Source organism: Eptesicus fuscus, chromosome 24, assembly GCF_027574615.1.
Source record: "Eptesicus fuscus isolate TK198812 chromosome 24, DD_ASM_mEF_20220401, whole genome shotgun sequence".
NCBI classification, from domain to species: Eukaryota; Metazoa; Chordata; class Mammalia; order Chiroptera; family Vespertilionidae; genus Eptesicus; species Eptesicus fuscus.
The window spans coordinates 4209742-4235578 of NC_072496.1; the positions used below are offsets into that span (position 1 = coordinate 4209742).

Below are 25837 nucleotides of genomic sequence, written 5' to 3' on the forward strand. Positions count from 1 at the left end.
TCGGACCATGACACGGGGCTCCCAGGCTGGGAGGCTGTTGCTGAACACCCTGACAGTCAGACAGACCTCCCATCCACACAGCACAATCTGCTCTACACCTAACATGGCAGCGCACGCAGAGACCAGCTGGCTGGGATGCTCCCGGGCCAGGCTGCAGAGGCACTTGCTGTGGAGATGTTACACTGCATTATCGGAACAAGGAGAGGAAGTGGGACAAGACTGAACACGGGCTATGAAAAAGACATCAACTACAGCTTTGTCCTGCAGTTCTCCTCAGTGAGGCCGCAACACTGAGCATCAGTCCTACCCGAGGTCCACACTGTTGGTTTCACTAAATTTTTTTTTCATGTTTTACATGAACAACATTGATCTTTTAATAAAAATTACTGAGCTTTCCATAGAAAAAGTCTCTAATTGAATACAAACGATACAAATGCTTAAAACTGTTGTAAGTTGAAATATACAGAAATATTTCTGTACACTCACATTATTTTGGCCAAGAAGATCAAGGACAGAGACAGGAAACTGAAGTGGGCATTCCACCCATAATGCATGCAGAATACAGATGCCACCCTGTGCGCTTTGCCTGGGACACTGAGGTCTAGACATCCGTTCTGGTTCATACATTAGGTGACCAAGCCTGGGAGGCCTTGTGTGATTTTGTAACATTCCCTCTTTTTCTGAAACGTTAAGAAGGAAAACTCATACAACGTGAAATTATCCTGCTGTTCACGTTTGATTTTCTAAGCTAACGGCACACCTTTTGGTACCGACCAGAGGCCCACATCACGGTGGGGACCGCCTCAGCAGCGGCCTGAGGTGTCACTAACATCCCGCCTCTGACAGCACAAGTCAGTTTCGAAGCACAGTCTCCCCTAGAGGCTACCCAACGGGAACCAGTTCTGACCTGCGGATCAGGGGGGTCAGGAGCAGGAAAACGTAATGGCAAAGCTCGACGTGCAACCAACCCGACGGGCAGCCAGAGGACAGGCCTGAGGAATGGGCTCTTCTGCTCCAGAGCAGCGGTCGCCGGCGGGCGGTCCGGACCCTGGTGCTCCTCGAGGTCTGAGAGGCTGGTGACCGCTGCCCTATAGGGCACACCTGAGCTTAGGAAAGCCCTCTATCCCGGGAACTTGATGCTGAAGATAGCCTCAAGTTCAGGGAGCGCCAGTCTCCGTAGCTCTTTAAAAAATTTAACTTAAAATATAAAACTGCATTTTTCTTGCTGTGTACTTTTTCTTATAAAACATTCGGAACTAAGAGTTATTGGTAGTAAATGGTGATGGTTTTACTGTTATGTCTCATTATTAACAATGTCAACAAAAACAACAGAAGCCATTTTTAAGAGTTCAAATTAGTGTGAGACAGGACTATAAAAAATCTGATTTTTCAGCTGGTAATTAAAGTGCTCCTTCTTGTAAGTAAAAAGAAAATTGTCAGTCACTGGCAGCAATCATTAAAAGAGGTCTTTTAGGGCAAAATTTAATAGTACGAAGAGGTTTACAAAAATAGATTGATGCTATTTTGGGGGACAATGCTGTAATTTTTTCTCAATTCAGTTTTGATAAATTGTACCTGATCATACAAAAATTACTTCAAATTCAAACTTGACTATATAAAAAAGGGAGAGATGAACTGAACTCAGCTAGATGGCAGATCTGACAAAATGTAAGAATGAAACAATGCTACCTAGGGCACTCATTCATGTCCAGGTGTGGAGACCATTCTCAGCTGGTAGCTTATATTCTTCCTTAAGCAATCACAGGTTTGCAGTCAGTCATGCAGTACAAAGCCACACGGTCAAATCTTCTTTCTGATGCAACACAAAAAGGTGGTTTCTGTTTCCTTACTGAAATGCCAACTGGTTGGCTCTTCTTCTTTATCCCACTTATGTGTAGTCACAAGTTGACAAGCAATCATTGGAGGTGACGGAGGGTATTGCTGGATCAAAGTCTCTCTATAAGACGTCTTTACTGATTGAATCAGAAGGTTTATTTAGTTCAACCCTCACACCTTTTTCACCTGCAAGGTAAAACAAAAAGCAACAACAAAAAGTCATTCATCAAGCACCAGCCAGCTGCTGTTACTGCTTCCCACCGAGTTCCTAACGGTATGCACAGGTCTCAACTTGGCAAACATACGTCATCTGAAAGCTCACACCTGCACTTCCTTCCACCAGCTCCCCTGGGCACTGCGCTCTGATGAATGCGTCACTCTGAGCTAGCAAACCTTTGAAGGGAAAAGACATTCTCTACACAGAGATCTGTCTTTTAATTTAAAAAGTAACTTAACTTGTTGTAAAAGAACTAGCGGCCCGGTGCACGAAATTTGTGCACAGAGGGGGGGGGGGGTGTGTCTTGCATCACTAAAAGCACACACACTACGAGGCTCTGCCAAAAATGATGACTTTAAAACCTATAAACATCCCATTTGTACAGTTTCATAAAAGGAGGGTCTGGGATCCAAGGCTCATGAAAACACAGCTAGTGCATCAGCAGCGTGCAGACTGAGCAGACTTTGGAGATAAAAGGTTAGAGAAAGGACAGGTGAGGGTCCATCCGATGGGAACTAGGACCGGCAGCTCAGGGAGACAGGCCCTAAGGGGGGAGGGCCGGCATCCTGAGGACCCTCAGGCTTGGCACCGGGTGCTGACCTACGGCCACCACAGCACACACTCCCCACGCCTGCTGGGTTACTGATGCTGGCGCTTCCACGCCTCTCCTTTGTGCCATTTTTCTTCACGCCCCCATTAGACGTGGAAGGCCCGGAGGACTCGGTGGAGCATGTACGTTTAAAAAGGAAAGACGTGAACTTCCTTCTGTGGGCACCGTGAGAGGAAGCCCCATGGCAGTTCCCAGAGCTCAGCAGCTTGCGACCGAGAAGGATAATCACACAGAAACGCAGCCTGTGTTGTCATGTTCTGACTTCTGTGCCTCACGCTTTCCTAGGCTTTGGACAATGTTTCTGGTTAAAGATAACCCTGCCGCTGACTCAAGAGACGTCCTCTTTGAAGTAAGGGGATCGAGGACTCCGACCGAAACCAGGACTGTGGGCATGGTCCTTCAGTGCACCCTGGCCCCAAACGCTGATTACCTGTTTGATATTTTACTTTAGCTCGGGCTCTCTCATCTGCATCAAAATACCAAACAGTTATTGCGTACCTAAAAGAAAATTTAGAATAGGGTAAGAATGATCACACTGGGGAAAGGTGGCATGCTGTCAATGGTCTATAAAACGTGTCATGTCAACGTAACGTCTCAGTCGGAAAGTTACCGGGGTCAGTGAGCCGAGTAACCTCCCACTCATCCAGCCTCGATGCTCAGAGCACAGCAGGGAAGCAGGAGCCGCTGAAGGGGTGGCGCCCAGGGATGCGTTCCTGGCTTCCCGGGTGCCTCCTTAGCTACGTGATGATGGCCGGCCAGCCCACAGCCCACACAGGTGCTAAGGGGTACAGAACAGCCGCTGCGCCTTCCAGAGCAGGAGCTCCGAGGGCAGAGAAAGCAGAGGACCCGGGGCCGCGGCTCTACAGGGGCCGGAAGGACAGCACTGCATGACCCTGAAGAGTCATGACGGATGCTCACAATTTTATAACCTCGAGTCACCAAGAGAGGTTTAAAATATGCTAGGAATTTTTTAGGACTTTTATCGAAACAGTTGTACTGTCTTTAGACACACAGGTTAGCTGAACTTCATCTTCCTGAAAATTTCACTTATTTGGAATATATCATTCCACAAATAAATGAGGAATCTCTGCTTTATTAAATACTACCCAGTACATAGTTACCCCTTTTGGTACCAAAACTGGGGGAAATGTACACACACTACAGGAAGTGGCCGCATGCTACAGACACCTCCTTAGGAGAACACGGCAGGCGGGGAAAGCACCTTGCAGATTCTGCCAGAATTCACTGGGGGAAGCAGTATCGATCGAATGAAGAGCCAGTACATGTGACAGAGCTGAATCGTGTGAAATATTAGAAGTGATGAGTCAAAGGCAGAGCCGAGTCTGAGAGTTTGGACAGCTGGGGAAACTGAGGCCCGTGGAGCTGTCAGATGGTGAGGGACAGACCTGCGGTCACGGTCCAGCCTCCTGACTTCTAGACTCTGCTCTTCCCCAACCTGTCTTAACATCTAGACTCTTCTATGTTCCCGAGAGGCCTTGGTAAGAGGAATGGGGCACAGGTATGGGGTTTTCTCTCTCTTTTGCCCATGCCCCAATGAGTTTCTTGGTCATCACAGTTCTAGATACTGGATCAACTCCCCTCTCTAGCCCTCAGTCCTTACCTGGACACAACGGTAAACCACCACATGGGATCTGTTTCTCCCTCATCTGCCACTGGCCTCCGTAAAGAGCCCCTCACGGTAACCTCTGCACCCACATGGGATCTGTCTCTCCCTCCTCATCTGCCACTGGCCTCCGTAAAGAGCCCCTCACGGTAACCTCTGCACCCACATGGGATCTGTCTCTCCCTCATCTGCCACTGGCCTCCGTAAAGAGCCCCTCACGGTAACCTCTGCACTGTCCTTTCCTCCCAGGCCCGAGGGACACCGCTGTCCTTGTTTCCTGACATTCCAGGCCCAGCTGAGCTCCTCCTCCTGCTGGACACCAGACCCATCTCACCAACCCGCACACTGTCCCCTCCTCCAAACGCCTGGCACTTACCCTCCATAATCGCCTGGCACTTCCTTCCTTTACTACCTAAAAATGTTTGTTACCTCTTCATCTAGAAAGGGTACAAACAGACCACACTCAGGACTCCATGAAAAGGAAGGTTTGTGAAGCAGTTTCTAGGCCAGAAAAGGTTCTAAAGAAGCGGTCAGGCCCGGCCGGCATGGCTCAGGGATTGAGCATCGACCTATGAACCAGGAGGTCACGGTTCGATTCCCAGTCAGGACACATGCCCGGGTTGCGGGCTCAATCCCCAGGGTGGGGTGTGTATAAGGCAGCCAATCAATGATATCTCTCATCACTGATGTTTCTATCTTTCTCTCCTTCTCCCTACCTCTCTGAAATCAATAAAAATATATTAAAAAAAAAAAAAAAAAGGAGCAGTCGGGGCAGAACTGAGCACTGGAGTGCTGAGGGGGATGGGATTCAGTCCCACCTGTCATGTATGGACCAGGCTCCCAGTTTCCATTCTTGGTTCCTTATGCTCTCCAGCCACAAACTGCTCAGCTGGCTGCTCACTCTATGAATGAATTAGGGCTTTTAAAGGCAGCATGGCTCAAAAAGAAGCAAAAAAAAAAAAAAGAGATGACAACAATCTTTAGAATTTGAATGCCATCAAAGGCTGGCGTGTCCCTAGCATTATTCAAAGCCGACTCGCCTGGCCAGCGTGGCTCAGTGGTTGAGCGTCAACCTATGAACCAGGAGGTCACAGTTCGATTCCCAGTCAGGACACAGACCTGGGTTGCAGGCTTGATCCCCAGTAGAGAGCATGCAGGAGGCAGCCCATCAATGATTCTCTCATCATTAATGTCTCTCTCTCTCCCCCTCTCTGAAATCAGTAAAAATATGTATATTTTAAAAAGCCTACTCTTCTCCCGTGTCTGAGAGTATGCCTCTTCTCATCATATCAAGCAACTGCATGACAGTAATTCACTATCATGATGTTCCAAGTCCTTTTGACAATAAAAAATAGGTACTTAATACATGGTGCTATTTTTCTACAAGTATTTATTTTTAAACAATGTCTATATCATCTTCCATTTTAACAGTCTTAACATTTTAATTGAGCCACAATAAATGCTAAAAAAAAAAAAAAGACTTTAAGAAACACATTAAACAGAATAGGTATAGAGTATTAAATCTTGTAAAAAAAAAAAAAAAGAATATAATGTGGAAAGAGATGCTATTCTTAAAGCTAAAGGTTCTTTTTCTTTTTTCTTTTTAATATTTTATTGATTTTTCACAGAGAGGAAGAGAGAGGGATAGAGAGTCAGAAACATTGATGAGAGAGAAACATCGATCAGCTGCCTCCTGCACACCCCCCACTGGGGATGTGCCCGCAACCAAGGTACATGCCCCTGACCAGAATCGAACCCGGGACCCTAGAGTCCGCAGGCCGACACTCCATCCACTGAGCCACACCGGTTCGGCTAAAGGTTATTTTTCTAACCTTAACTCCCACACATGACAGCCTTTCTCTCTTCTATTCTTCTTTCTCTTCACTTCTGCTCCCTGGTCACCTCTGACTTCTCTCCTTGGTATATTTTCCTACATCATCTCTCTCTCTTCCCTCCTCCCCACCTTTTGAAAATCTGCTTTTTCCTTCTCTATCTCTTCTTTCTAGTGAATGCAGCTGACCCTGAACAATCCGGGTTTGAATGGCATCACCTACACGCAGGTTTTCTTTCAAAACGTACTGTAATATATTTATCTTCCTTGTGATTTTTCTTAATAACATTTTCTTCCCTCCGGCTTACTTTATTGTAAGAACACAGTATGTAATACATATTACATACAAAATATGTGCTCATCGACTCTGTTATCACTAAGGCTTCTGGTTAACAGTAAGCTATTGGCAGTTACGGTTTTGGGGGTCAAAAGTCACACACGGATTTTTGACTGCCTGGGAGGCTGTACCCCTTTATCCACACACTGGTCAAGGGCCACTCTACTCTCACAAGATCAGAGGAGGGTGAGTGGTTAAGAGGTGGACAAACAAGGAGACGGGGCTGGAAAGTTCACAGGGCCCGTGCGTCCCCTTTCACCCCAAACAAGGAGCGCTGTGCAGAGTCACATGTAGGACTGACTGTGAATAAATCTTGTAAAATTACTCACATGCAAAGTTATGACTGAAGCATGATGGTACAAGTCACGGAAGAACATGAAAATACTCATTAGAAAACTTAAGTTTATCTTATCTACCCCCTTCTGTCCTGCCATCATCTTTAACAGTTGTTTCTTAAAGGAATACTACCTTGTAGCATATGCTGGTTGTACTTCATGAGGGTTGCGGCGGTCAGACCAGAAAAACAGCAGTCTATCAAATTTGGGTTCAATGTCAGCAAACTGGGCTTTGCCTTCTGGAAAAATTCGCAGTATACCTCCACTTACCTAGGAAAAGAGTCAAATATCTAAGTGTGAACAACCAAGAATGCTATAAAATTAACTTTAAGGGGAGAGAGGAGTTCATTACAGTGACTCAAAATTCTTAACTGGATTCACGACATATATATCTCAATTAACAAGGTCTGAAGGTGAGCTGAAATTCTAAGTAAATGCACTGACACAAGAAAAAAATCATTTCCTGTTTTAGGGTTTTTGAAAATACTGGATAAAACAGATGAGTATTATCTAAATCCAAAAGTCTTAAAATGAAGTTTTAAGTTAGTAAACATTTCTTACTTATAGGGTGGGACACAACTAAGTTTATAGTTGTTCATATGGAAAATTTATAATAATAAAAGCGTAATATGCTAATTAGACTGGACAGCCGAACAACCTTCCGGACGAAGCCGGGGCTGCGAGGGCCAAGCCCCTTGCACGAATTTCATGCATTGGGCCTCTAGTATTTTAATAAAACACTTTTGTAAAAGTTAAATTGTAGATGAACACTTCAATAACAAAGTAAAGGAACCCACTTTTTGATATATTAGTATTTATTTCATTTTACAAAGATCTACGCCTAATACCTAAGACTGAAACAAATCTAAGAAATTTTTGACTGTTACATGTGTTAAAGACAGTCTTATCTACGGGGAGTACAAACACCTGTGATAAAAAAGAATGTTCAATGAAGTTGCATACCTTGGCATCCCAGTCTTTATTAAGATAATATATACATGTCACACATCTTCCATCTCCATTTGGATTATCAACATGACGTACATATCCTGTTCCATTGCCTGGATAACAAGCAACCATGGCCTGCGTAGTAATAAAGATGATTTTGTAAGTCCATGTATGAATTAAGAGAGAAAACAGCTTATAAAAGAGACCTCTGGTTTTTTACTACTCTTACACTAGAGGACCGTGCACGAATTTGTGCACCAGTGGGATCCCTTGGCCTGGCGGGCGATCGGGCTGATAGGGCTGCCTCACCCAGTCCCAATCAGGGCCGGCCGGGGGGAGGGACCCGGGAGTTTGGCCGGCTGTGGGAGGTTGACTGTGGGAGTGCACTGACCACCAGAGGGCAGCTCCTGCATTGCACATCTGCCCCCTGGTGGTCGGTGCATGTCATAGCGACCAGTCGACTGGTTGTTCGGTCGACCAGTCCTAATGGTCGCTTAGGCTTTTATATAGAGAGATCCTTCTCTTTAATAAAAAAATCACATTTTGTAGACAAGAGGAGGCTAAGATACTGTGTTGACACTATTTTAGAGAACACCAGGTCCATTGGTGAGCAGTGGTGGCCTGTGACCCCTGCTTCTCAGCACCAGGCTATGTAACTGAATGAACAGAGTTAGCTGTTTACTAAAACGGAAATATTACTCACTTCTGAGCTGCTTTCCCTGGAGCCCGAGGGCTACATGGAGGTACATGGGGGTGGTGACTGGTGGGCGATGCAGTGAAATGGCCTTTGACTAGGGGCCGCATTTATCTGTTTCCTTTATTTAAATGCCAACTGAGACTTTTTGAAAATAAGTAAAAGAGCCATAAAAGAGAAGTTTTAAACAATTGTGCGAATTAAATTTTATAACCCGTTATGGCTCAATTACCTCCATCTGAATGTGTTATGTGAGGTGGCCGTTACCACGTTAGCCTCATCTGGTGTTCCCTGGTCCCCTCCGTTCTGCCCCATGAGGAGAGAGGAAGGGAGAAGGGGGGGAGCGCTCGCAGGGCCTGCATTGAGTCTGCACCTCCGTGTCGATGCCGCTCTAGGAAAGGCAGCAGCACATGACTCTAGACAGACAGGGATGAAATGGAAAAGCTCCAGGCGAACCAACAAACCAGGAAGCCCCTCAGTGACTGGGCTCCGAGAGTCCCAGACCGCAGACGAGCCCCCAGGCCCTCAGGCCCCAGGCCCTGGAGCAGCCCCCAGGCCCCGGACTGGGAGACTGAGGACAGGGAGAGCCCACGCTCACCGGAAAAACCAGACTGTCAGGAAAAACTGGAGACCTAAAAGAGCCAAACTCCTGGAGGCTCTGGGGGAAGAGGAATTTCGTAGGAAACCTGCAAAAATGTGGAAGGGTCATGAACCCATTCAAATGGCTGTGTGGCCAAGGAGTGACCCGGTGAATCGTCATTTAGTAATCCTGCATGTGCTGGGACTTCCCCCGCGGGGATTTCAGAGCCTTTAAAAGGTACTTCTGTAAGCCTCATGAAACCTGGCAGCTTCTGTGTTTAAACCAGAATTCATATTTTAACGAAGTTACCTCAGCTATGGTTGGATTATCAAAATTTAAAGTTCCTTAAATGTAGCACAGCTTTTCCAGTTTTGAAATAATGTTCATGCTCAACTTCTTAATTGGTAATTTTGTTGTTCTGGTGCGCTTTATACAGACTTGGGTAAAAAAGACTCTGATGATGCCCCAACCGGTGTGGCTCAGTGGATAGAGCGTCGGCCTGCGGACTGAAGGGTCTCAGGTTCGATTCCGGTCAAGGGCATGTACCTTGGTTGCGGGCACATCCCCAGTAGGGGGTGTGCAGGAGGCAGCTGATCTCTCTCATTGATGTTTCTAACTCTCTATCCTCTCCCTTCTTCTCTGTAAAAAATCAATAAAATATATATTTTTTTAAAAAGAGACTCTGATGTTGCTGTTTTTGCTTAGTTTGTATTGCATATGCAGAAGACCCTCACATACTCTTATGCACAATATTTTTAGTAAATTCAGTTTCTTTTCTCTTAATCTCTTGGTAAAGCGACTAATAACTCCTTCTAAACGTGCTTTCACCTGCTTAAGCACCTAAAGTCATTAGCAGCATTAAAAATATTTACTGAGCACCCCCCAAAAAGGGTCAGCATGGGTCCATCTGAAAGGACTTAGCTGAAAAGAAAGAAAACACCGGGCACACACAATAGGAATGCTCAGCAAATCATAAAGAGAACGAGAATTCTGGAAAAAGGAACTCCCCGTGTGGGACAAAGTAACAGGACCGGGCTTGGAGCTACACACACCTAAGCTTATCGTTAAGGGACAGATGTGATTTGAAAAACTGAAGGAAGAAGAGCAAACAGTGTGAGCATAACAAAGACAGGAAGCAGTTAAATGGCAGTGAGGTCCTTTCATAGGACCTACATTTAATGTTACACGTAACATATCTCATAGGTAAAAGGAATTTGGTAGAAATGGGATAAAATCTTGAAAAGTAAGCAGAGGAGACAGGACGTAGACGGTAACCAACAGTGAGCTCCTATGGTCCTTGAGTGGGGACAGCCAGGAGAGGTTTTAAGAAGGCAGCTTCCTTATCCTAGGACTTACACAGAAGGTGGTTATTACAGACCCAGTGCACTGCTGCGGCCCCGCCCCCACCGCACCCCCACCGCAGAGTCCTGTGCGGCAATGCCGAGGCCCACAGACCATCATGTTTATAGTAGGGCCTCTGGGTAGTCAGGAACGGGATTCGTGTCTTGTAAGCTCTGGAGGGAGCCCTGCCCCATCCTCGGAGGACACAGCAGAGCTCCGTCCCCAGGAAGGCAGTCCTCCCGGGAGACCAGCACCGCTGCCCTGATCTTGGCCTTCCCGGCCTCCAGGGCTGTGCGCAGTAACACATTTCTGCTGTTTACCAGGTTCCCAGCCTGCGGTGTGTTAGCCCGAATGGACTACTAGGACACACCTATAAAGGATACAATTATCCCAAGAGATGTCCACCAGATGCACTAATCCTCAGGATAAGGAAACGCATCCAAGTCCATCAAGAAGAAGGAAAGGCTCCCCACCCCGAGAGGCGTCAGGGCCGGTGACGCCCGGGGTATCCTGGTCCTCCCGAGCAGGACGGCACTCTCCCGCCTGGGGTGGAGGCCGCAGAAGGGTCCAGACCTTTGCTGAGGAGGCACCGCAGCCGCCCGCTATAGAATCCTGAGGTAGGTCCCTTATCTGCCATCTCTTTGAGACACCAACTTTAAATATTTCCGTTTCCCATTGGGAAAAGCCTATTTAAACATAAGCAAACAATGAAATACTACTTTTCCCTTTTTGATATGAAAATATACATGATTGAGGACATTCTTAAGATTAAAAAAACCCGAAATTTGTTTTTTACTCTGAGAATGAAAGGAAGGAAGAGGTTTGGGATGCTTCTCTGGAAACTGAAGACACTTGTCTCTGGCCTTGGGAGGCGTGCTTTCAATATGAAGCTGAACCAGGAAACATTTAAAAGGATTTTTCCCTTTTGAACTAAATGATTTTAGAGCACTGATTCAAAGCTAAGAGAACTCACATTTTATGAGCTGTCAGTGGACTCTGTCTGCCCTGAACAAGAGGAAATGGTTTCCTAGCTGGAAATTCTGTGAAAATATATCGCCTTGGGCTTACACTCTGCCCTTTGGAATGTTGAGAGCTGACATTCAGTAAGAAATTCTTCACAACAAACCTAGGTAGACACAATCTCGCCATCTGAGATCGCAGAAGAGCGGACCGCAAGGAGAATAAACATCCTGTCCAAGTCGCCGAGGCTAGCCGCAGAGGTGACAGTCCAGAGTGGACTCACCTCCTGTGTTCCGGCTCAGTTCCTGGCTCAGTGAGGCGTGTTTAGTCTGACCCAAGAGTTCAGATGAAATTGGCAACACAGGGTCCGAAGTGACTCCTAAGTGACACACACGTCAGGCATAATGCTCAGTGCTCCCACGGACAGGTGTACTGCGTAAGGCCTTTTCCAGCTCTCTCCTCACACCTGTCCCCATTCACTCCCAAAGCCCCCGCCCCCCGCATACCCGCGCAGTTTATATAAATCTAGCTCAAAAGGGGGAAAACAGGTCATCGAAAGAACTGGACTGAGAGCAAGTAGGTATTCACTATAAGGTAATTTTTAAACTTCTGATTCCAATTAAACCTGTATAGTTTATGTAAATCTCACTTCCTAAAGGTACAATTAAAAACTTTATAAAAAGTTATACATTTTGCCAAAACCGGTTTGGCTCAGTGGATAGAGCGTTGGCCTGCGGACTGAAGGGTCCCGGGTTCGATTCTGGTCAAGGGCATATGTACCTTGGTTGCGGGCACATCCCTAGTAGGGAGTGTGCAGGAGGCAGCTGATCGATGTTTCTCTCTCATCGATGTTTCTAACTCTCTGTCCCTCTCCCTTCCTCTCTGTAAAAAGTCAATAAAATATATTTTTAAAAACATTTTTAAAAAATAAAAAGTTATACATTTTGTTCACTGCATTAATTAGCATATTGCATGGGGGCAATGGAGAAGGGCAATCTATGTGCACTTAAATCTCTTGACTTTGTTGCTAAATTTAATGTTATACATTACATATCTCACCATAAATAAACTCAGACTATGTTTTGAGAAGTAAAAATTTCAAACCTGTATCCTGGCAACTGAAATGAGCACTGAAAAGAAGACCCAGCGACAAGAAAAGGGCATTTCTCCTGTCGGCCTCTGTCCACGCAGGGCCGTTCGGAGACCAGGGCTCAGACCTGCTCCGCTCACGCCACGCAGCAGACAGCACCGGCAAAGGGAGAGCACTGGGACAGCGCAGAGCCGACTTTGTGCAGGAAGCAGTGTCTGAGCTGCGCTTCAGAGAATATAAAAGTTGGAAAAGGGGACATTTCCAACGGAGTGGGTCATACCAAGGAAGTTTCAAATGCACAACACAGAGCATACCTGGCGATGAGGAACACTCAGGTTGGTAAAGCACAGCGTTCTTGGGAAAAGGGAGGAAAACAGGAAAGCGAGGAGGGGCCGCGTTATGGAGACACCGAGTGCCTGCTAAGGAGAAGGACCTTCTTCTGCAGGCGGAGGGGAGCCACTGCTGTCTGGGCTGGGGCGCAACCTGAGCACAGCTGCGTCGGAGCATGACAAGAAGAAGGCAATGGTTTGGGCAGGAACAACATGCCACGGGGAAGACGAGGGGGACCAAAGCAGACAAAGCAATGGCGTTCTGATGCAAGGAGGGCCTTGGGCAGAGAGGAAGGGGGAGGAGAGAAGTGAAAGGACTTGGCAAGCACTTTCACAGACGGAGCAAGGGACGGGCTGGATCAAAGGTGGGTGAGGGGTTTGTGTCTGGTTGAGACCAGCAGACCACTTTTGGCAGCAGGGAGACGGGTGTGGGAGAGAGGAGTTCAGTTTTCGGACATACTGAGTCTGCAGGCTGGTGGGCCATCCCGGTGGAGATGTTCAAAACGCAGCTGATAATGTGAGTCTGGAACTCCACAAAGAGGCCATGGCTGGGGATGCAGACTCAGGAGCCATCTTCACAGGGGACAGCTGAAGCATGTGGCTGCCAGAGATTGCCAAGGAAGAGAGTGTGGGGAGAGAAGAACAGAACAAAGGACAGGTTCGCATGGAATAAGTCATGGAGAAAAGAGCTCATTAGCTTGGTTGCTTTCCTGGTCACAGGAAAACGGTCAGACACCGGTCAATAGTTGACTCATTGTAATTGATTTTTGACTCATGGTAAATGATAAACATATAAAACAAAACTTATCAAGGCATTTTTAGGATTTTTCCTTAAAATGTTTTTTATAAAACGTTTTGCTATTATAAACAATATTGTAAAACAGTTTTGAAGCTCTACCATTGTACATATCCTTGTATCCTCTTCCGGAAATTAAATTCCTAGGAGTGAAATTATGAGGCTTAACAATTTTTATTGCCAAAATTTTCTCTGGTTATATTAGCTTACTAGAGGGCTGGTGCATGACATTCATGCACTGGGGGTTGGGGGGGTCCCTCAGCTCAGCCTGCATCCACTCACAGTCAGGGACCCCCCCCCCCAGGGGTCCTTAGCGCTTCCCGGAGGCAGGAGAGGCTCCCACCACCTCCACTGAGCTTGCCACCCATGAGCCCGGCTTCTGGCTGAGCAGTGCTCCCCTGTGGAAGTGCACTGACCACCAAGGGGCAGCTCCCGTCGTTCCACCGTTCAGTCGATTTGCATATTAGCCTTTTATTATATAGGATTATTAAATGAATCAAATTCAATAGTGATGACACCAAAGTTATTCTATGAGTTGGTAATATCCACAAGATGATACTGTTGAAGAGTAAAGAAGCTACAAAGCATGAATGAAAAATAGCTAGCCCCCAAACATCCCATATTATTTTAGGGAAGAAAATTAACTTTTAGGATTTCATTTTAAAAGCCTCCTAATAGACTACATGGTAGATAAAAGAAATATCAAATATGTAATAGCGCCCGACCAGTGTGGCTCAGTGGTTGAGCATCAGCCTATGAACCAGGTCACAGTTCAATTCCTGGTCAGGGCACATGCCCAGGTTGCAGGCTCGACCCCAGTAGGGGGGAGGGTGCATGAGGCAGCCAATTGATGATTCTCTCTCATCACTGATGTTTCCATCTCTCTCTCCCTCTCCCTTCCTATATATATTTTTTAAAATAATAGCAACAAATTACAAAACAATCTAATCTGTTTACATCAATAAAACTATAAAATGAGTATAAGCTCCTTTGTATGTGATTTGATCCAATCTTTCACATACATACTAACTTATTTGTACACATAACTAGCTTTTAAAATTAACATCTAGGAGCATTTGAGATCTTGCTTCCTGGTATATGTCATCAGTTTAGCTCAAATAAACTCTTTAAATTTTTAAAAAATAAATAAAATTAACATCTAAGGGTTTTGATTCTTAAAATGTACCTTAAATAATTAAATTAATGATTAGTAATAAAATGTTAACTGCCATTTGACTGCATTCTGCTAAGGGGAAGGTGTGAAGAGAGAAAGGTGCTTTGATGAAGGGGTCCCTCAGTTTGAATTACTTCATCACCCATAACCCTTATACACTGACCAGTTTCTTTTTTCAGAGCCAAGACTAATGCCAATTGCCCAAGCAAAACCATATTCGTTTTCATTAAAAACAAGGTTCATTAAAAACAAGTCAAGAATTCTGAATCTAAACTGGACTTTAACCAACACAATGAATGCGAGCAAAGGTTCGGAATTAAGGCAGCCAAGGCCAAGTCTGAATGCTTTGAAAAGGCACTGCTGAGAGCTATAACTATAATCACTTCTTTAAACGCGTCTTCTAATAATCAATTACTCAACATTTCTTCTGTTACTGAGGTTAGCATTGTTCCAATTTCACAGCTGGAGAGTCTGGAGAGGTGCTGAGTGACTTGCCAGGTAACCAGAATCCAGAGCAGAGCCAGCAGGCCCTGCCCCCATTCCTGTCCAGTCACCTGCCCGCTTCCTGCTCTCCCTTCCCGAGAGATTTCCAGGATAAAGAACACCTGCAAGAATCTTTAGAGTCAATATGCATGAGAGCAAAACCGTACAGTTACTATGCACCACCAAGCCGGTCCTGAGAACGAGCCGTATGAACCAACTGCTCTTACATATTTTAAAGATACTTCCTACCTGCACTCTCAAGAGATGCCTCAGATCTAACAATTACAGAAACTATTTACAATATAAACAAAACCAACCAATATGAATTCTAGTTTCACTTTTGTTGAAAGTACCCCTCCACCCAAGCCCTTGTGCACTATTACTGAAGTTTTCATTTTTAAAAAACTCAGATTAATCTTACTGCCACTTATAAGCACAAAAACAAGATAGGACACATGAACAGAGGCAGGGAACAGGACTCTGTGAAGGGGTAGAGGAAAGAGAGAAAGAATTCCAATCCTGTATTAACCATTAGTGATAAAGGCTGTCGGTCTTTTATAAGAAAACTAGAGGCTCGGTGCATGAAATTGTGCACGGGTAGGGTCCCTATACCTGGCTGGCAATCAGGGCCATCTGTGGGGCGACGGGCGGGGCGATCGGGGGGGAGGGGAGGCCCGCTGGCACCCACTTTGGCTGGCCTGGGGCTGTGGGCTGTGGGCTGTGGGCAGCTCCTGCATTGAGCATCTGCCCCCTGGCGGTCAGTGCACATCATAGCAACCCGTCGTTCCACTGTTCCGTCAATTTGCATATTAGGCTTTTATTGTATAAGATTGCACAAAAACACAGCAGATGTGCCCGGAACCATATGCTCCCAGGGGAGACATTCTCACTGAGGTCATGGCTTCCATCCTGGTACTTACCACTTAACTTTGTTTCATTTTATAGCCAGACCGCACAAGGCAAACACCTTTCAGAAGTGTGGACATGTACACCACTAGTGTATGACTTAAGGTCACAACTATAAAGGGAGCAGGGAGAGACAAAGCATCATTCTACAGACGGGGCAAGAATAGCAACTGCATAAACACAGAACCCTGCTCTCCCATAACCAGGCATGAAATGCTTAAAAATGTTTTTTGTTTTGTTTGTTCTTTAGAACTCTCCTTATAACAGGGGTTCTTAATATAGGGACTATGCATGGGCTTAATTATAAGCAAAACTTTGCCTGTATGTTCATTTTTTAGGGTGAGAAGGTATGTAGCTTCCATGAGGTTCCTCAATGGGCCCAGAGCAAAACAAAGAACACTACCATAATTACCTTGAAAAAAGCTTGTAAGCTTTTGGGAAGGGATGCTATCTATTATCATACATAAATTTTAGCCAAAATACTCTAGGCTGTAACCACTATAAACTACAACCATTCTTTTTCTTTGTACATAAATAATTTGTGGTAAATACTAAATCTCAGACTACTTTCTTTACCAACTAAAAAAATGTACTAAGAGAATGAAAACACACTTTAAATATAAAAATTAAGCAAAGTTGGCATGAAAAATTCTTTATAAGCATAAATATGTATGTATGTATTACAAGACCTATTTCAAATGACCTCTACGCTGGCCAGTTTCCATGCCCAGCACCACCAGTGCCCTCTTTAAACAGTGAAGTCAGCCGTTTCCACGAAGTTGTTTAGATGCTTGAATGTGGTTAAAGCCAAAGGTTTCCTGATCATAATAGTTCTGGTCCTGATTAACCCATGTGCTCTTTTGTTAAACATAACTCTTAAACCTCCTTTAATATTATTTGAAAATTTGAAGAAATTCTTGTTCTAAAGCCAAATCAAAACTATGATAATTCTATGATAATTTTAGAAGCTTAAAATTTTGCTCTTGAAATTTTTTACTCTGCACATCAATCACGTGGTATCGATATGGAGCTTTGTGTCGGTTTGCTGGCCACAAGCTTCTCCCTTCCAGGTCATCCATTGTGTCTCTTTGTTTTGAAGTGACGTGTTCCCATACCGTCGGTGGGGGTAAAGGCGGTAAGATATGCAGATCCTATCCCTTCCAGATTCATGGATAGGCAGGATTCTACCACAAGCTGTAACCTGATCAACTGAGACTGGGCCTAGGCAATGGTGTAAAACTTCATTTCACCTTCAGAGCAGACCTTTCTCCCAGTATCTGGAGTTAAAAATAGTTTAGGCCATGTTGGCCTGGGTTATTTTTATCAGGAAAATAGGGACTAGAAACAGCATCGTCAAGTTGACCTCAATAGGACAAAAACCCTCATAGACTTTCAGAAAGTCTCCCTGTAGTTTTAGAAACTGGTCTGAAAGAAGGGGAAGCAGAGGTGAGGTGCAGGGCAGGGTGGCTGAGGCATTCACTAGTGTGAACACAAGTAACAAGAACAACCAAAGGTGTTCGGCATGCTGAGACAGATCGCATGAAACAGCTCCAGGAGCTACTTCAGGAATCAAAGGCATACAAAGTCTGCAGAAAAGAGAGCTCGATGGAGGCTCGGAGCTGAGGGAGATAGTTGGGAATGGGACTTAAAGAACGTATGAGGTTTGCATGGCTGGGGCAAGGGTGTGGGAGTCAAACAATTCACAGAGGTGTGGGCAGGAGAGAGAAGGGAACAACAGGGGAGAAACTAGTCTGGCTGGAAGAGTGCTTGTATTTCAAAGGTAAGTAACAGATCACAGTGGGCCTAAGCAGTTGAGTATTAAATACTAGGAATCAAACTGTTAGAATACGCAGCTAGGTAGAGATGAGCTAGCAGAGGTAGCTAGGGCTTGAAGGGAGACTGGTGAGACGTAACAAGCTGAAAAGAGATAATAGAGGAGGCAGGCCCCTATGCGAGGAGAAAGAGTCGGAATTGGACGAGGGTCCTACCCTCAAGTGGCTCCCAATGAGCACAGAAAACCACCCATGTGGGGGCATGCAGGAGGCAGCCTGTGAGAGCTTCTCTCTCATCGCTGATGTTTCTCTCTCTCTCTCTCTCTCTCTCTCTCTCCCTTCCTCCCTGAAATCAATGGTGTAAAACTTTAATAAAAATATATTAAAAAGAAAGAGAGAGGGAGGGAGAGAAAGAAAAGGAGAGCAAAGAGAAGAGTTCTTGTCGTCAGCACGAGGAGTGCTGAGATTTCCCCCGTGGCAGAGCTGCTGAGAGCACGCTGTGCCAAGAAGCCATATGCCTTTGGAGGAGAAAGGATGGGGCTGTAAGGTCAACAGCAGGAGCAGCAAGCACAGCCAGCGTGAAGGAATGAGGGAGAAGGGAGCACAGAACTTTTTTGTTCAGGCTCTGGCTGAGAAGAAGTATCGACAAGCTGCTATAAATGGAAACTGAAGAAGTGGGGCAAGAGCAGAGGAGCCAGGGCAAGATAAAGGAGTAACTATTTCCTTCCAGCTGCTCAAGCCCAACACCTGGTGTCGTTCCTGACTCCTCTCCCCCCTTCCTCACATCTAGTCCGTCAGCAAAGCTCACAGACTCCACTTTCAAAATCCATCCAGGATCCAACTAATTGTCCACACACGTGCAGGTACTACTCAGAGCACCAGCCCTTAACTTGTTTATTTTTGTCTTAACATTAACCACCCAATCGGTCCTGTATTTACTTAAACATATGTTCACTGACCATCTCCCCCACCCCCCACCCCCGGCCCCTCACCTACCTCTAGTAGAATTTAAGCTCCTTGAGAACAGGAGGCATTGTGTTCCGTTGTTGTTATTCCTAGCTCCTAAAACAGTGTTTACACATAGAAAGTATTCACTTCGTAGTTGTTGAATAAACAAATGAATGAAAAGCTTACCAAAACAGGACTCAGAGAACAGAGTAAGCAGCGACCAAAAGTACAAGTATTTTCTTTTGGTAAAGAAATAGGATTTGGGACAATGAATATGGAAAATAAGAATTCCAAATACTTGAAAATTTTTAATAAGCAGAGACTACAGATACTATCCAAGTAGTTCAGAAATAAAGCTTCGACTTGGTTCGGGGAAATGTGGTAATGAAGTATCAAATATTCCAACAAAGGTGGCAGAACACTTCAGAGTTTGGACTAGAAAACACAGGTGAGAAATAAAGTATTGTAAGCGAAGACTTTGGTTAACCATCTATCAGTTTTTTGTTTGTTTCTTTCATTTTTCTTTTAGAACAGAAAGATTTTAGCTGGAATCAGAGTCAAGGATAAGCTCTGAATATGACTCAATAAATGATCTGAATGCCATCCTAGAGTTAACAATGTTTCAAGTGCAGAAACAAGGGCAGAGTGGAAAAGGAGGTAGAATGCAAGCCTGGGAGTACAATGCACCCATGACAACTGTGTAAGCATGTGCGCAAATGCAAGGGAGACTGAAACATCCGGTGGCATGTGAGAGGCCTCAAGCAAAAAATTAAAAACAACTACGCTGATGCCATCCATCGAAGGCACACCAGAAAGGAGCGGGCGTCGGGAACCATGGTGGAGGTGAGCAGCCATAGATGTCCAGGCCGACAGAGGAAAACCAGGGGGAGGAGAGCAGAAAAGGAACATGTAAATCAGAAACAGCAGAAAGGCAGTTCCTGCGCAGGAAACAAGGGAGGCCAGGCCTGTTTCAGGGAAAATGGCTTTTATGTCGGAGGAAAGGAAAGAAAGTGAGTAAAGAACATCTAGGGAGATTAGGGAGGAATTATCTAAAGGAAGAATATTTAAACTAGGAAGAATGTCAAATCAACCAAAGTGTAGAATGACAAGGGAAAATGGAAGGAAAAGGAAGTCGTAAATGTTCAAGAATCCTCAAAAAATGGCATAAAATACATCCAAATTAGTTAAGTGGAAATACGTAATTTTTACATGAGATGCGGCATAAAGTTAAATATGAGAATGAACTAAATCAAACGTCAGTCAGTTTTGTCACTAACCAGCTCCATGACCTTGAACAAGTAAGTCACTTAACCCCTCTGGGAATTATTTCCTCTGTTTAAAAAAAAAGTGTGTGTGTGTGAGAGAGAGAGAGAGAGAGAGAGGGAGGGAGGGAGGGAGGGAGGGAGGGAGGGAGGGAGGGAGGGAGATAGGTGATAATTCTAAGTCTTTTCCCCTCCAGTTTATAAGAGGGAGAAAGATAGGACAAGCACAGACGTCTTAAAGAATCAGAAAAATAACAAAATGTTAAACGGGAAGAGTAATAGCTAACAGTTTTGCATTAGTCCTTCACGATTTAAAAAGTGCTTTTCCATCTAGGTACTCACAGCAAGCTGAGAGGCAGACAAGTATCACTCAGGACCTTCTACAAAGGGAGTCACTGAGGCACAGGAAGATTAAGCAACTGGTTCAAGGACACAGAAACAGTGGCAGGTCCAGGAGGCAACCCAGATCTAACAGCACAAAGTCCACTACCCATCCACGTTTCGATGCCCTCCTATGACTAAGGTTTTGCAGGGTATTTTTGTGGCGTATTAGGTAATAGATAAGGGACGAGTTATAAACCTTCCCCCAGAACACACCTCACAAAAAACACCCTTTTAATTTAAAGTAAAGTTCTTTAGAATGAAAGGAGTTACCTTATACATAAACTACATGGAAACCAGTTCACCACACAAAATGTTTTCCTTTGAAGTTGAACTTGGTTCAGTCACAGCCTACCATTAAGGCTACTCTTTCAGTCTACATGTATGTCTTCAATTTTAAAGCACTAAATAAAAATCACTGAAGTATCAATATTTTCAGCCTTTCTGCATACAGAATAACTGACTTTGATCTTGAATTTCTGAGATAGCTATCAAGTCATTAAACAAACTGCTTCAATTTGGAAGTGCTGGATGCCAAGAGTATTGAGAAAGCAGTGGAAGTAGACGGAGAAGTTCTGTTGGTGACAGCTCAGAGGACTGTCACCACCCCTACAGCAGTGACAGAGTAACAGAGTTTTCCTCATCCTATTCTTGGCTCTAAAAGCTATAATCAGCCAAAGCTAAGTAACTAACAGCAGTACTAAGTGAAAAAATCTTAGGAATATAATCTGCTACTTGTTGGTCTCAACCTAAACTTACTCCTTTTTTAAAAATTTCACTCCTTTTCTTAATGTACATTTGAACTGAACAGAGTAAGTTTTGGATAAAATTCTAACAATATGTATATGATTTTAGCATTTTTATCTTAACAGGCAAACTTTTTCCCTTTAGAGTGGCTAAGAATCTCCAACTGAATAATAGTTTGACACTTTCCCATGATCCTTAGTGCTCGGCATTCCTCTTCCTCCTGTGCCCCCAGGTAAAGGCAACTATGATTTCTGACAGACACTCCTCTTCCCTAATGAGCAGACCCCCACTACACCCGACTGGACATCATCACAAGTCTTCCTGATGGAAGAAAGGGTGGGAGACAGGATCAGGGATCAAAGGGCAATTTAAGGGCAAAGGGAGGGGGGATGAAATCCCCCAAAAAGGGCCAGAAAACGTACAAACAAGAGCTGTTACATCTGAGCTCCCGTTTTTCCTGTGTTACTTCATCCTTCCCTGGTAGTTCCTCTTTCAAAGTAGATGGACAAGTTGTGGCCAGATAAGTATGTCCGAAGTAGAACTTGGGGGAAATCAAAGCCTACACTGAAGGAGCCACAACCAATTACATATCACGTGACTATCAGGCCCTGACATACACAAAGACCATACAGAATAATGAAAATGAGAAAAAAACATCAGCTTCTTGTTCAGAAATCTGAATTCAAGTCCTGGTATGCTGCATGAATTTCTTGTAACACATGACCTAATTTCCTGGGGCTCAATTTTTTGATCTAGGAACAGAAATAATACAGCCATGATCTGCCTATTTTATAGAGTTGCTGTGAAAAATCTGAGAAAAATACTGCACATTGGGGCAAGTAACTTTTCAAATCACTAATGTTGTAAAGATAATAAAGTTCTGCCTCTCTCAAGTTACTATACTAAATGAACATGATTCAAGTGGATAACTATAAAGTGGTTTTTTAGCCACTATCCAAAGTAAACATTGTATAGTCAGCTAATCAAAAGTTTATATAGCCCAATGGTAACATGCAGTTATTCACATACAAGGCTAATGCTATTCATTCACTCACCATCAACAAAATGTGTATAAAATTTTAGTTTCAGTAGTATGCTAAGTAATCTACACTTTTCCATCTAATACCCTATGTGCAGTGTAGTTAAAAAAAAAAAAAATAAGAAGCATGTAGCTTGATATTTGAAGGACCTAAGTATGAATCCTGCAGGTTATCCTAAGTGTAGGCTTTGGACAAGTGGGAGCTGAAATACCCTCAGATGTAAATTAGGAATGATACTACCTACAGGATTAGGATGATCATAATCATGCCTGTATTAAAATTAATCTGGTGCCTAACACACTGTGGTTGCTCATGATAGTATGACGGCTGGTATTCTGACTGCCTTCCCATTCTCTAATATCTCTGGATTTTTTTAGGAATAGTTAAATCACATAATTAAATATGGGTGTTTAGCAAAGTCTCTCAGTCGAGAAGTACAATGAAAGGGATTCCCTAAAATCATTTCCAGATCCTGAGCATAAGATCAAATCTAAAGAGTTTAAAGTCCGTCCTTCCTTCAGTTAGTCCTTTCTCACATGTGTAGTCAAATAATTTAAAGCCTAAACTTACTGTTGCCTTCACACTGGTGCATGTAGGAAGGAGATATTTTCTAACAGCAACTGCCCTAAGAAAGGCTGACTGCTGTCCCCGCCCTCCCCCCCGAGAAGGACAGGGGTGAACAGTGAAGGAAAGAAGAGATTTTACACATTCTCTTCGTCACGGCTTCGCCTGAAGCTTATGCCTCCACAATATACTTGGTCAGTCTTCACAGAGCTGTATTCATATTCCCTCAAGCTCGTGCCTTTCCTGCTCTAGGGTTCATGACTACACTCACATTTAATCCATGACCAAGTCATTTAAAAATATATCAATGAAGATCTGATGAACGACCAAGGTTAAGGTTGAATAAGCCCCCTTTCTTTCTTGCACTTGTTCTTTTTTTTTTTTTCTTGAGACAACATACTGAGACGTGCCTTCACCCAGCAATGAAGCACCAACACGTAAATCAGACTTCCCACGGTACTTCCCTCAGCAAAATGTCCATGTTTAGAACTTCCTTGCTCAGCCCGAGAGTCTTCCATATGGATGATCAAAATAGATGCCCTGACCCACACCAAGAACGACCAGGAAGAGTCAGCCTGTTCCGACAAACACCTCCTGGGTGTGATGGTCTCCTGAGATAAGCTCTCCGAACTTACAAAATCAGACAGAGATGGATGAAGGAGGGTGGAGCAGGGTGGCCTGGGATGAACCTGGATACAAAGAAAATATGAAGACCTGGGAAGGAAAGTGCAAAGGGACTGCCAGAGATTCTTAAGGAGGGCTGAATCCACTGTGGACCACACTGAGGAGGCAGGCGGGATCAGTAGGTAGGAAGTGAGGAATCTGTGGGGGGGGAAACTGCAATAGTAAAGAGAAGAAAACAAATGTCACCAAATGGAGATGGTAGAATGAGCCCTCACTCCTGCTCCAATTCCATATGCGGGCTGTTTCTGTTTTCCCCAGGAAGCTACAAAACAGTTCTTTTTCAACCAAGGGATCAACAAAGCAGATAAAGGAAACCTGTGCTAAAAATGTAACCTACCTACACGGAGAGGTCTGGGAACGGAAACGCTTCTTTCCCCCTTAGGTAGTGGGATTCGAAACAGGAGGGACGCGGGGAGGGGGCGGGGGAGGGGGCAGGTCGGGGGAGGGGAGCAGCTTAACTCTTCCAGAGTGAGGAATCCGGACTGCGCGCTTATTTTACATTTCTCTTTTTGTGGTCGGCTGGCAGATTCCTAACGCGACACTGCACTCGACTCTGCAGGTCGGTATCAGACGAGTGGTTGGTTCAAAAACCAGAGCATGGAGGAGCGGATGCATGCACTTGCTTGGAGCAGTACTTTAATACACACACACACACCCACACACACACACACACACACACACACCCCACGGGGAGGCTAAAACCCCAGTGAGGCTGGACCTCACAGTGCGATGCGAGAGAGAAGGTACAAGTTTAAAGGGCCAGCCTACCTTCAGCCAGAACACTATGCGATTGGACGGAAGTTCGCAAACGGGCAGAAGGTGGGAAACGGAGGTGGGGGGGGTGACACCAAGAGAAAGGGGCTACCGAGATAAACACCTACAGACGGGTCCTAGCCTTCCTCTTATCGGGGTTCTGCACCCGGAGATCCTTTGAGAGAAGACACTCCGTGCTCCTCGCTTTACGCGGCCCCCCTGCCCGCCGTGGGCAGGGCCGAGGCCGCACACTTACTTTCGTCCGGCCATTGATTTTGTAGTTGCCCAGCTTCCCGTTACAGTGACGGATCAGGTCGTCCATGCGGCTCATGAGCAGCCCAATGGTCTCGCAGCCGGGCTCCTTGCCCTCGATCCAGGTGATCTGGTCGCCTCGGATGTCCTTGGACGAGTCGCTCTTCTGGCTGACCAGCTGGCCGTCCGTGAACTTGCCCGTGTCGTGCAGGGCGCGCACCTCCTCGCCGATCAGCTGCCCGGTCTCCTTGCCCAGGAAATCGTCCACCACGCAGATGCCGTGCTTGTTCATGCAGGGCACGATGTACTCCAGCGCCAGCTTCAGCGCGGGCTGCGGCTTCGTCTGCCCGTTGGGCCGCAGGCCGCCGGCGTGGCTCAGCCCCTCGCCCGGCGTGATGCTCGGCGGGTACAGGTTCGCCTTCTCCTGCAGCAGCGACGAGCGGACCAGCGGCTCCTCCTTCGCCGACTCCGCCTCGGCCGCCGCTGCCCGGCCCTGGCCCTGGCCCTGGCCGCCGGGCGCCGCGCGAGGAGGGGACGCGGCCGCCGCGGGCTGGGCCTTCGCCTTGGCCGCGTCCCCGGCGGCGGCGGCGGCGCTGTTCCTGCGCGGCGCCGCCTTCCTGGCCCGCCGGGCCCCAGCGGCCCTAGGCGGCGGCGCGGCGGGGGCCGGCGCGGGGCCGGGGGGCGGGAGCGGGGCCGCCGCGGGGCCGGGGCCGGGGCCGCCCTCGCCGCTCTGGCACACGAGCTTGTGCTTCTTCCAGTCCTGGCGCTGGTGCTCTTTGCTGCAGTAGAAGGAGCTGCGGCAGCGGCTGCAGCGCAGCAGGTTCTCCATCTTCCCGCACAGCTCGCAGTACTGCCGGTCTCGCTCGCTCTGGCTCAGCCCGCCGGGCCCGCCGCTGTCATTGGCCATGGCGGCGGCGGCGGCGGCGGCGGCCGAGCAGGAGGGGTGGCGGCCTGACGGCCTCGCCCGAGGCCGGAGAGCGGGCGGCGCGGCCGGGCCCGTCACTGCGCCATGCACCCGCCGCCCCTCGCGTCAGGCAGGCCGGCTCGCCGCCCTCGGCCCGGCCGCTTCCTCGTCCTCGGGTCCGACCTCGGAGCGCCGGCGGCCGCGTCTCAGGGCCGCATCGCCCCGCGGGCGGGCGGAGGGAACGCGGCCTGCGCGGCGAACGGCGACCTCCGCTCGGGAGCGCGGGCCCGGGCGCGCGAGACCGGCCTCCTGGGCCGCCGCCGCCACCGCCTCCGCCTCCGCCTCCCGGGCGCCTGGCCGGCCTGTGGAAGAGCGCAGGGCGTGCAGGCGCCACTCGCTCAGCGCACTCGGCACGTACACCACGGCCCCGCCGCGACCC

The 25837-nt window shown here is 46.4% G+C and overlaps 1 protein-coding gene across 4 annotated transcripts; it reads right to left on the reverse strand.

Moving 5' to 3' along the window:
• Nucleotides 1-1466: 1466 nt before the first annotated feature.
• Nucleotides 1467-25815, reverse strand: EGLN1 (egl-9 family hypoxia inducible factor 1). Of its 4 annotated transcripts, XM_054712984.1 has the most exons (6): nucleotides 24499-25814; nucleotides 7754-7873; nucleotides 6924-7060; nucleotides 5106-5189; nucleotides 3094-3161; nucleotides 1467-2022 (listed from the first exon to the last, which is right to left on the reverse strand). In XM_054712984.1, the coding sequence occupies exons 1-6, from the start codon at nucleotides 25399-25401 to the stop codon at nucleotides 1958-1960; spliced, it is 1377 nt and encodes a 458-aa protein (XP_054568959.1). In that variant the 5' UTR covers nucleotides 25402-25814; the 3' UTR covers nucleotides 1467-1957. The 4 variants fall into 4 exon arrangements, with proteins under 4 accessions (XP_054568959.1, XP_054568960.1, XP_054568962.1 ...); XM_054712985.1 differs by lacking the exon at nucleotides 5106-5189 and having other exon boundaries at nucleotides 24499-25812; XM_054712986.1 differs by lacking the exon at nucleotides 3094-3161 and having other exon boundaries at nucleotides 1980-2022; nucleotides 24499-25815.
• Nucleotides 25816-25837: the final 22 nt, after the last annotated feature.